This window comes from Sorex araneus, chromosome 5 (genome assembly GCF_027595985.1).
Source record: "Sorex araneus isolate mSorAra2 chromosome 5, mSorAra2.pri, whole genome shotgun sequence".
In the NCBI taxonomy this organism is placed as follows: Eukaryota; Metazoa; Chordata; class Mammalia; order Eulipotyphla; family Soricidae; genus Sorex; species Sorex araneus.
This window is the reverse complement of record NC_073306.1, coordinates 127,789,645-127,801,889: the sequence shown is the minus strand read 5'-3', so window position 1 is coordinate 127,801,889 and position 12,245 is coordinate 127,789,645. Positions and strand designations below refer to the sequence as shown.

The 12,245-nt window shown below is 48.2% G+C and overlaps 1 protein-coding gene across 1 annotated transcript in view; it reads right to left on the bottom strand.

The window, feature by feature from the left end:
• STK4 (serine/threonine kinase 4) overlaps positions 1–12,245 on the bottom strand; it is a 93,588-nt gene that overhangs the window by 35,880 nt on the left and 45,463 nt on the right. Inside the window, exon 10 of the mRNA XM_055139329.1 lies at positions 7,356–7,513. Within this exon, the coding sequence (XP_054995304.1) occupies positions 7,356–7,513 (158 nt within the window). The remainder of the gene's footprint in view (positions 1–7,355; positions 7,514–12,245) is intronic.

Below are 12,245 nucleotides of genomic sequence, written 5' to 3'. Positions count from 1 at the left end.
TCCTTCCCTACCCTAAAAAGCCATCAGAGTGCTCTCAACTCTGCAGAGAATCCTAACAACTGCTCCAACTCAGGTTCGGTTACACTTCCCCAATTAGGTCTGAATTAGCAGGTGATTTACATCCTGTGGTCCTTTATCACACAGCTTCAGAGAGACAACAGCTTACTTAGCCCTTTGCACTGCGCTGGGACTCGACTTTGGATTTCTCTCGGACACCAAGGAAAACCTAACAGAGTCCTTAACTATTTCCAGGAGAAAGGAGCACCAGTAGTCACTAAGGCTCTGCATCAGTCCCCACATCAGGCAACCCCCACCACAACCCAGGCCTCCTGAGAGCATGCCTCCCCTCCCTCCCTCCCTGCCCACCGCCCTAAACACCCATCACACACCACTTCCCAATGTCTTCCCGAGGGTTTCTGCCGGGGCTCGGGCTCCCCCTTCTGGGTGGTCACAGTACAGTACGTCTTATAGGCACAGAACGGACCAGAAAAGCCTAGAGCATAACCAGGTGCTTACGTGGCTAAGAGAATGCAGAGAAACTTCTTGGGTTCAACTCCCTGCTGTGCTGCTGATGACCTGTATGGCCTTCAATGGCTTGTCCCCTAAAGCCCCTGCTTTCTCTGTCCTTACAATACCGCGTTACCTGCCTAGTGGGGTTCAGCCAAAATCTCTCTTTGGGTCAATACCAGGCACACAGGAAATTCCTGATACATGAAAGCTTAACAATACAACATAACGTATCAAAACAATCTGGCTATCTGTTATCTTTTCTGCCACACTGAATGATTTGTTGAACTCGGGAGAGCATGTCTGAGTTTAACTGAGGACTGTAAACTAGCTTCAAGCCAGGCAACTGCTAGCTCTGCACCCCAGAGGAGTGAAACGCAATGCTGGCTGTCAAGGCTCTGGCCTCCTGCCTCCCTAGTTCCACGGCAAACAGCAGGCTCCCATCCAGAGACTGCGGGAGGATGCAGGGGCCTGGGGGAAAGCTCAGTGGCTTCCGGGCTGGAGCGATAGCACAGTGGGGAGGGCATTTGCCTTGCACGCGGCCGACCCGGGTTCGATTCCCAGCATCCCATATGGTGCTCTGAGCAACGCCAGGAGTAATTCCTGAGTGCAGAGCCAGGAGTGAGCCCTGAGCGTCACTGGGTGTGACCCAAAAAGCCAATAACTAACTAACTAAATAAATAAATAAAGGTTCGACAGCTTCTATGCACACATGCAGAAGGCCCACATGCAGAAGGCCCAGGCTCCATCCCTGGCACTCAAGACCCCCCGAGCACTTCAAGGAGTGACTCCTGGGCACAGAGCCTTGGCACAGCCCCAGAGCACTGCCGGGTCTGGCCCCCAAACCAAATCAAACCAAAACAATATGGGAAGGCCAGTTACTATCAACTTGGGGGGGTTTTGTTTGTTTTTATTTGCGGCCACACCCAGCAGTGCTCAGGGCTTATTCCTGGCTCTGCTCTCAGGGATCACTCCTGGCGGGGCTTGGGAGACCACTGGGGGTGCCGGGGATGGAACTGGGGTCACCACACGCAAGCGCCCCTGCCTGCTATACTATCTCTCCAGGTTCTTCTGCTAACCTTGTATAAAATAAGCCACAAGAAATCTGAAAATCTGAAAATTACCTTATTTGAGTAAGTAGGAAATGCTCTGAAAACTATATAGCACTGTAGCACTGTCGTCCCGTTGTTTATCAATTTGCTCAGGCACCAGTAACGCAAGTCTCTCCATTTTGAGACTTGTGTTGTTACTGTTTTTGGCATATCAAATACGCCACAAATAGCTTGCCAGGTTCTGAGAGAGGGACGGAGGAATCAAACCCGGGTCAGCCGCATGCAAGGCAAATGCCCTTCCCACTGTGCTATATCGCTGTGCTATCCCTGAAAACGATGAAAATTTTAAGATACTGCAAGGTCAAAACAGTATACCACATATTAATAATGATGAAATAAAAAATAATGCAAATAGCGTGAAACAATTTGTGTCCCTGAAACATTTATTCTAGGGGCGAAGGGTTAGTCCGGAGAGTAAGATACTTGTCTTGTGGGCTCGGCCATCTGGGCTCCATGCCTGGTACCCGGACGACGAGCCGAGCTGACTGCCCCACTCACACCTCTGACATACGCCAAGGGTGTGCTCTGGAGGCTCAGGCATCAGAAATGGACTATTTTCACAGCTTTCTGTGGCTTTGCGCGTGGTAAAACGGGGCAGCTGAAATTCTCATAAAAGTAACATTCATTTCCAAAAACCCAATCTGCGTGCTGAATATGAGATTCCTATTTTACAGAATGTTGCGTTTCCAATTTAATTACATGCTAATCCCTAGATGGCTTGAATGTTTAGGGAATCTGTTGCTTTTCAACCTAGCAAATAAGGCAATTCGATTTTATAAATACAATAAGTACTTGATTTCAGATGAAACTATGAAGTGTGACACGCACACACCCACCCCCTACCCCTGCCCCCCCCCCCCCCGCCACCCACAACATCAAATTCTGCCACTACTGCCTATTTGTCATTCTGGGCAAAAAATTCATTTCAAAATAGAAACTGCCTTCACAGGAAGGAAGAGAATATCTTTTTTCGTAATTAAATGCTGCCTGCAGGAAACGAGAAAGTCTCCCTCTAAGAGCTTGGAGCAACAAGTGAGCTATTTGACACACATTTTATTTAAATGTAACATGCTTAGTCCAAATCTGTCTTCACAAGAAGTATTTATCTCTTTCTTTGCCAGATGTCACATAAAAATACACATTTTCCGGGGCCAGAGAGATGGTTCGGGGACAAGGTGCTTGCCCTGCTCGGAGCTGCACCGGGTTGGAATCCCTGTCACCACGTGTCGACCCCAAGCAGCACTGAGGATGAGTCCTGAGCACTGTGTGAAGAGTCCCTGCGCGATTTGGGGTGTGGCCCAACTGCCTTCTCCCCCAAATGAAAGTATATTTTCCTTCTTTCATGCCTCCATTGAATATGGGAGACACAAATGGAAAGTAAGAACATTTTAAATTATGCATTGACAAAATACATCTACATACTTTATCCTGTTACCCCTGACTTTCTAGAGTTACCTAATGGGAAGGAAAGAAAAATGTTTAACAAATGTAAAAGACTCAGAAAAATCTTTTTTGTTGTTGTTGTTTGTTTTCGGGGGGCCACTACCCAGCAATGCTCGGGAGTTCCTCCTGGCTGTGCACTCAGGAATTCCTCCTGGTAGTGCTCAGGGGACCCTATGGGATGCCGGGGATTGAACCCGGGTCGACCACATGCAAGGCAAACGCCCTTCCTGCCGTACTATCACTCCGACCCTTCCAAAAGCCTTTTAGATCAGAATGCAGAGGGCCAGAGCCCATGAGGCAAAGGTTCAGATAATTACTGGGCACTGTCACTAGCTATCTGTGTGGGGCCTTAAAAGTGCATTTCTGGGGGCTGGAGCGATAGCACAGTGGGTAGGGCATTTGCCTTGCACGCGGCCAACTCGGGTTCGATTCCCAGCATCCCATATGGTCTCCTGAGCACTGCCAGGGGTAATTCCTGAGTGCAGAGCCCCTGTGCATTGCCGAGTGAGACCCAAAAAGCCGGGAAAAAAAAAAGTGCATTTCTAACACGCTTTGGCTAGAGTCTGACACTGCCAGTGAGGAACCTGACCATAGGAACGGCTGCTTGCTTTTACATACCGCACATAACTGCATCGGCGCTGCTCTAGGAAGGGGTGAGACCAGGTGTCTCTGAGAGAGCCCTCAGAGCAGAGCTCGTCTCGGCTTTATTTTGGAAGACCTTTAGGTGTCTAGGAAACTTTTCCCAAGGTCAAGTTGTACTCAGAAAGCGAGTGAGGTAAGTCCTTCCGTGTTTATAGGGTTCCCCCCCGCAGTGCTGCGGAGAGTCCCACCGCCCTCGGCATCCCGGGAGGACGGGCAGGGAGGGGTGGGGCGAGGGGGGTCAAACTCGGGGCCTCCAACACGCCTGCCTGCACCCCACCACTGGAGCTGGGGGGTCCCCAGCCTCCTGAGGTAAATACTTTGAAAATGCTTGCTATCTCTTTTCAAGAGGAACTGAAAATAGTTTTTGTTGAAAGGATTGAGAGAGACTCAAGGGGAGGGAGAAGAGACAGATACACGTTCAAGAAAGGACACAGGCTTCGGGGGGGATGGGGGAGTTCCCGTCATTTCAAACTTCCTTTTTTCAAATAAAAAATATCTTGTTTTGATTTTATTTGGTTTTGGGGTCACACCCGGCAATGCTCAAAGTTTACTCCCGGCTCTGCACCCAGAGATCACCCCTGGCAGGGCTCAGGGCACCTTACGGGGTCCCGGGTATCAAGCCTGGGCCAGCCACGTGCAAAGCAAGTGCCCTACCCGCTTGTATCACTCTGGCTCAAAATTTACTTTATTTTTAAATTAAGGTACATTGGTTTCAGGTCAACGGACTGCATCTCAATCCTTGTATATGAACCAACCATTTGGCGCTCTTACTTCAAGTGCCAGCTTTGGAAAAGATCGAGAACTGTGTAGTAAGGCTGTTAAGGCATTAAAAATAGTTTTCATTTGCTTTCTGGGACTTTGGGTAGTAAAGCGGGTTTCTGCACACCACACTTTGCTTTTCTTTCATTGCTTAGTTCCAAGATCTCAAGAAAGAGATTTGCCCATTTTAAAATGAAGGATGTTTTATACATTTATAAAATGCAGTAAAGTGACTAATATTTATTAATCCGACTTGCTTCTTGGAATATTACCTAAGAATTAGCCCCAGGAATAGCCAGCAGGAAGAGACTCGGAGGGCAGGAGCTGGGAAGGCCGAGGGGCCCAGGGGCCTTTCCAGAAGGGCCCCATCCCCCAGCCCCCCGTGCTTACCAACCCAGGAGCAACGAAGTTAATTCCCTTAACGCTCTGGAAAGGCCCCAAAATGATGAGTTTCTTTGTTCACTTGACTCTGGAGCACCTCTGGCAGTGCTCGGCTTGGGAGGGTCGCTCCTGGGGTACTCGGGGCCGTGTGAATGGTCCCGAGCCTCCTCGTGTAAAGCGTGTGCTGGGGCCATCAGCATGTCGTGTCCCCCCGACCTCGCCCCGGAAATTCCAGGGGGAAAGACAGGGAAAGCTTTGCGTGTCGTGATGAGGGGAGCAGGGCCCAATGCGGACACGTACGAATGACTCGGGGCCAGGGGCTCAGTACCAGAGGATCCTAAGAAGAGTGAGACCACGAATGCAGATGCACACGGCAGGCCGACCCAGGGAAGCTTCGACTTCATACCCGGAGACGGCGGCTGCCACCCAGCTCTGCCCATGATCAATGATGTGGATCTACCGCTGGCGAGACAAGATGAATTCCAGCATTCTATGCAGTCACTTTCCTTGCCTTTCCCTCCCTCCCGCCTTCCCTCCCTTCTTTCCTTCCTCTCTCCCTTTATTTTTGTTTTGGGTGACACCCGACTATACTCAGGGGTCACTCCTGGTGGGGTCTGGGGACCATATGGGGTGCCAGGGATCAAACCTGGGTCAACGGCGCACAAGGCAAGTGTGCTACCCACTATACTATCTATCTGGCCCTCTGCAATCTGCAATCGTTTTCAATCTGTTAAAGACCATTCGTTTGAAAAAAATTTAAACAGGACAGAAGACATAAAGAGGGCTCTGGGCCGAATGTTACCCATTTATACCCTCTGGTTTACAGGAAAGTGTCAGGCCAGGAGATACAGGAATCGGGTAATCTGCCTCTCTGCTCCTGAGCTCAGAGACCCACTCCCTCCTGCCGCCGTCCATGTCCCAGGGAGGAAACTCCTCTGCGGAACAGCTGGCCTCATGGACAAATCCTCTACTCCAGATCGCAGTATGGGAAGACGATGGCAAAGAGAAGAAATTTCTTCAGATGTTGGATTACGGGTCCAAAAATAACGAATAGCTTCAAATGATAGGAGCTTTAGGATTACTTCTAGAATAGTAATTACAGAATTATTATATATATTATAGTTAACTTCTATAATATTTAAAAAAAAAAAGAAACTGAGAAAATCTGTCCTTAGAAAGGCTAAAGAATAGAGGCAATCATGTGTATCTCCTGAGTCTAGGCTGGCGAATGGTGCAGCCTGGGAGCATGATGTGATGAAGGGTTTGGGGCTGAAGCCAGCCTGAGAGAGAAACGCTGACGACCAGGAACAGGAACGGGCAGTTGACGCGCCGACATCAGCTTCCTTTGCACGGGCAGTAACAGTGCACCTGAGCCCTGAAAACTCAGTCCTCCTCTTCTGTATTTACAGAGCAACTAGAGAGGCCAGAGTGACAGCACAGCGGGGAGGGCATTTGCCTTGCACGCGGGTGACCCGGGTTCAATCCCTGGCATCCCATATGGTCCCCCGAGCAATGGCAGGAGTAATTCCTGAGTGCAGAGCCAGGAGTAACCTCTGAGCATCGCCGGGTGTGACCCCCTCCCAAAAAAAAAAAAAAAGTTATAGAGCAACTAGAAACAGTTAAGAAAAGTAAAATCAAGTCACACCTGGCTGATATTTCTTCTCACTTAGAGTCAAAGTCTCATTATTAGACAAAAAGCCCCACAGTCCTCACCTCCGCTGCCCCCACCCACAGTGCTGGCCAGGCCGACCCTCTCTTGGCTGCTGGGCAAATACACTAAGTGAGGCCCTTTCCCTCAGAATCAGACCACAGTGCCCAACGCTCAGTGTCTGGGCACGGCTGCGCGTGCCCGCCATCTCCCCTCAAAGGAGAACAAAAAGGAGAACACTCCTCAGGAGAAAATCCTCTTCTAAAAACAGTCTGGAAAGGACTGCAGACTCCTTCGCTGACTTTCTTTTTCCAAATTTTATTTTACAGCCTCCTACTCATTAAATCTCTGAGCATTAACAAGTGTCTGTGGTTGAGGGAGAATGTTCCACAGCCGAGAAAGGAAAAACACACCCAAGTTTACAGAAGAAACTGTGGAACAACTTAACATTCCTCCTTTGACCAAAAAAAAAAGAAAGAAAGAAAAAAAAATCAGAATTAATCCGATCCAAGAGCTGCAAATTAGGGTCAGAACCAACAAAGTCACAATGCAACAGCATTAGCTGCCTCCAGACCAATCCCTAAACATAAAACCACAACCCCGGAGAAACTACTAGAAGGCAAGTCTTCATCTGATGATTGAATGGTTCCTTCAACAGCTGAAATGAGTGACTTCAAATCCAACAAAAAGAAAACTGGCGCGTGAACAGAGGAGTCTTGACGGTGGCAAGTCGCCTCTGGTGTGTCACCGACAGCAGTGAGTGGACACTGGCCCTGCGTGGGAACATGCCCTGGCACTGCCAGGGACACGCCAGCACCATGTGTGATCGTCCTAATCACTTTCCCCGGCACACAGTTACTTACAAACTCATAGTCGCCGTCCTGGGGCACTTTCCAGTCCGAAGAGTTTTTCAGGGGGCCAGGCACACTCTGACCGAAGCTGTTGACCTGATTCTCCTTTTCTTTTTGCTCAAAATAGTCCAGGAAAGACGGTCTCGCAGGCTGCATCGTCTCATCCCTTCCTGAAAACCAACAGGATTGGGAAAAAAAAAAATGTGAAATACAGTATTTGACTTCAAGTAAGTATATTAAATAGATCTATCTTCAGAATCTGGGGGAGTGGTTCTCTGCATTAGCTAAGGACTCCTTCGAGAATCTAACAGAAGCTGCAGGGAAATGCACAAATGCTCACTCAAAATACTTCTCACATAAAATGACAAGCAAACCTTTCCCCGAGGTCCCGTTTCCCAGTCCGGGGGCAGGCAAGCACTGCTTTCCGAGTCTCTGATAACAAACAGTTCTGATAACAGGGTAAAAACCGAGAAGCACAAACATCCATTCCTTATCTACATACACAACGTGCTCTATAGGCACTGCGGTAGGGAAAGAGGATATTAGGGTCCTTTCCTCTGACGATCTTACAATTTAAGTGAACTAATGAGAAAAATAAACGTGAAAAAGAAAATATAAGTGGATTCCCAACCCAGCTGCTCCATGAAATAACATATAACTTTAAAAATACTACTTGTGCCAGAGAAATTATACCCCCGCTTGCACCACCTGGTCCACCCCGACACCACAGGACCCCCTGAGCAAACCCGAAAAATAAATTAAAATGCTATTTATAAACTGCATGAAAAAAAGCAGAAGGAAAAAGACGGCAATAGTATCCATGGAGTCTGATCTTTTTTGCTTGGGAGTCAACTCTGGCAACACCTAGGGTTGACTCCTGGCTCTGTGCTCAGGGGGCCACAGGTCACATCAAATCCCAGCCGTCCCACCTGCTCACTGTACTATCTCTCTGGCCCCAAACAGCAGATACCAACTCTATAAAACTCTATGTAGAGAGGAGAGACAGACTGACAGACAAGACAGAGACAGTGGCCGGCATAGAGGAAAGAGAGAATGGAAGAGATGTAACAAGATTTATTAGGATTTGTTTTTGATAGTAAGGTTATGATGATGTTTTCCCTTTTGTGTGTGTGTGTGTCCAGTTTTTCTGTTTGTTTGGGTATTTTTGTTGGGTGGGGGGGGGTTGGTTTTAAGGCCACATCTAGTGGTACTCAGGACTTACTCCTGGCTCTGTGCTCAGGGATCGCTCCTGGCAGGGTTAAGGGATGATCCAATGGATTAAATCTATACAGAGGGGGAAACAGGATTCCTGTGACCGGCATTTCCTTAATAACACCGTAATTCAATTAAGATGCCTATTTTCAGTCTAATTTTGTAGACTGGTAATAGTCACCCACCAACTTGACTGTCATTAACCAGTCCCAGCCACTCTCGGCCTGGAGCCCTCGTGTCCTGGCCCACCGCAGTCAGCTCCCACCAGGACTCCGCACCCGGCTATCGTTACTTGCTTCGACCACTGAGATCAAAGCAAATGTCCTACTATGACGTAAGTAGCTTTTGAGATGACAAAATTCCATGTGGCAACAGACGTGAGCCGAGAACCTTAGGAATTCCACCAGCCCTAGTGCGTACCACACCAGCTGACTGCCAAGGTTGGGAACTGGTCGTCAAGCAGCAAAAACTGACTGATACAGAATCACTCCAGACACTGCTTCTCGCTCACTCACACAGTACACAAGCAGCAGCTCGGTTCTTCGGGAATTCAGATTCAAATTCAGCCACTACTTATCAACTGAAAACCCTCCCTGAGCTCCAGGCTTTCACAAGGTGCTCTTTCACCTGCCGGTACAGCGCAAACCACATCATGAAGGTGGGAGAACTTCCTGCACGCACGGGCATCTACCAGATGCGAGATCCAGGTACAGCAACCTTAATCTCCCATCTTTTCTTCTTTTTTTTTTTTTGCTTTTTGGGTCACACCCAGCAATGCTCAGGGGTCATTCCTGGCTCTGCACTCAGGAATTACCCCTGGCCGTGCTTGGGGGACCCTATGGGATGCTGGGAATCAAACCCGGGTCGGCCACGTGCAAGGCAAATGCCCTACCCACTGTGCTATCACTCCAGCCCCAATCTCCCATATTTTCAAATGGGTACAATTATATCCACTGTCAGGTGAGAAACCTGCCTTGTATGATTAAGCACCCACTAAATCGTACTGTGAGGAGGCAGCTACCAGGACAGAATTTGAACCCTAGGACTAGCGGGTTTTAACTCTGATGAGCTACGTCTCATGTTGCAAATGCTCAAAAATCAAAAGGAAAATTCTGGCCACGTCAGAACTGCCGCTGAGTGTCGCAGGCCAGGAGATGGAATTTTCCCAGTAACCTTATCTTGACGGCTTCTTTCGGCGCCCCTGGGCGAGATGACCAAGGACAACAGCCTGTCAGCACCCTGAGCCAAAGCCTCGCATTCCGAGCTGATCAAAAGCGAGAGGTCCTCCCTGGGGCTCCAGCCGGCGGGTGGGCTTATTGTCTCAAAGTCAGGGGAGTATTTTTTTCAGATCTATCCCAGGAAATGAAGACACTGGACTGAATGGTAATGCCAGAAACCTAAAGCCACTGGGAGAATGGGCAGAGCACAGACGTCAAGCTTTGAAAACGGCCCGCCTTGCTCTGTTCTTTTATCTGATGCAGGACACGCATGAACTTCTACATGGACTGGCTCCTTTTTCTTTGTAATCAGCATCTGGCAAGTTAAATAAATGGCTGATCTGTCTAAGCACAGAGACAAAGGGGTGAATTCACAGGCGACCATGAAAGCTTCTGCTTTTTTCTTTGGAAAAAAAAAAAGAAAAAACAGATAAAATCAGAAGGATCCACAACCCAGGAGCCTACCAATTAATTAACAGATAAAAGGAGGTGCACAGAAACATTAGGAACTTTAAAAAAATGAAATTCCATGTACGGTACTGCACAAAAGAGCACTGGAAACACTGTTAAGTGAAAGGTGTCACACATTTTAAACTTGATTTATAGGAAATGTGCAGAAGAGGCAAATCTATACACAGAAAATAAATCAGTGGTGGTTTAAGAATAGAGAGTTAGTGAAAGTGAGAGGAATGGCAAGTGAGTGCTAATGGAGATGCGATTTCCTTTTGGGGGGGGATCAGTAACCAAAATGTCTATGATTAGGCCATGGCTAAACGAAATTTTGTGTATCTCTACCAAAGAACATTATTTGGCCACAAAAAAGGAATGGTACAGGCATGTTACACCACAGATGAGCCTTCGAAACATTCTCAGGGAAATAAGCCAGATACAGAGGGTCCCGTTTGGTCCTTTTATACATTTCCAGAAGAGGCAGAGTCATGGGGGCAGAAAGCAGAGAAATGGCTTCCCGGCCTGGGGCGCTCGGGAGCGGGCTTGGAGAAACGCCCGCACACAGAACTGTGGACTCTTTGGGAGGAGATGAAACGTGTGGGGCACCACAGTGCCTACGGTTGTGCAATCCTGCGGGTACATATCTCAGAAAGCGACAGGACTGTAACTTTTCAGTGATGGATTTTGTGTAGATTATTTCTCAATAAAATAAAATTTTACGGCCAGGGATGTAGCTTAGTCACAAAACATTTGCCTTCCCAGCATTGACCCCGCCCCCCACCACCCACCCCAAATAAAATCAGACTGTGGCGACGGTTGCACAACTCTGCAAATACTGAAAAATCATAAAATTGATCAGCTGCCGTGAGTGAACTGTGTGCTATGTGGATCTGATACCAACAGATCATTTCTTCTAAAGAGAGTAAGGACTTTTTCTGTCTTTACTGGTCACTTTTATTTCTGGGCTCCTGTGAGTCATGACAGAAGGTCAAAGTAATGATACCTGGGAAGACGCTTGATCGAAGACTGAAGCCCATCCACCTATTACCTTAAACTTCATGCCCTTCTACTTAAACTTTATTTTCAAGCTACACCACAGTGACAGACCCTCTCCTTAATGTCTACAGTAACAACTCTGTATCTCCACAGCGATTAATTTTGTTTAAGCTAGACACCTGGACAGAGTTTCCAACTTCGTTTTAGGCCTGAATATTTGTAAGGGGAAAAAAAAAAGAGTAATCCCTCAAATGTTTTCTTCTGGCATGAACTTGTTTCTTTTTTTTTTTTTAAATCTAACATTCACTATGGGCGTGTGGTTTCTGATGTTGTTACTGGGCACTTAAGTGCTTTCCATGTATTAATGAAGTTATCCAAGTGAGTATCCAGGTTTGTGTGTGTGACCGTACATAACCCTTTGACTGTTCTCTGACACCACTGTGACTAGCAAGGACCCTGGGCTGGAAGACTCCCTCACGTCCAACAGGAAGTAACCCGTCCAGCTAACCAGTGTTGGAATTGCCTTGATTGCTGGGCGCGGTGCTCTGTTCTTCAACCAGGGAGCTGCTACGGAGCCATTATAAGAGGTTCGACCCAAGGGGGCTGGAGCGATAGCACAGTGGGGAGGGCGTTTGCCTTGCACGCGGCCTACCCGGGTTAGACTCCCAGCATGCCATAGGGTCCCCTGAGCACTGCCAGGGGTAATTCCTGAGTGCAGAGCCAGGAGTGATCCCTGTGCATCCCTGGGTGTGACCCAAAAAGCAAAAAAAAAAAAAAAGAGGTTCGACCCAAACCTCAAAGGGTTACTAACGGGCCACTGAGGCCACACCACCCAGAGGTAAGAAGGGCGGCTGTGATGCAGCTCGGGGGTAAGGTGTACCTGCCTACCTGTAGGGGCCACAAAATCCAGCCCTGGCACCAAGTGCAGCCTGTGATCCCTGGCACGCCATCCAGCCGCAAATCCCACAAACAAGTGTGTGATCCCTGGCACACCACAACCAGGACTAGGACAGAGGAAGGGGAAGAG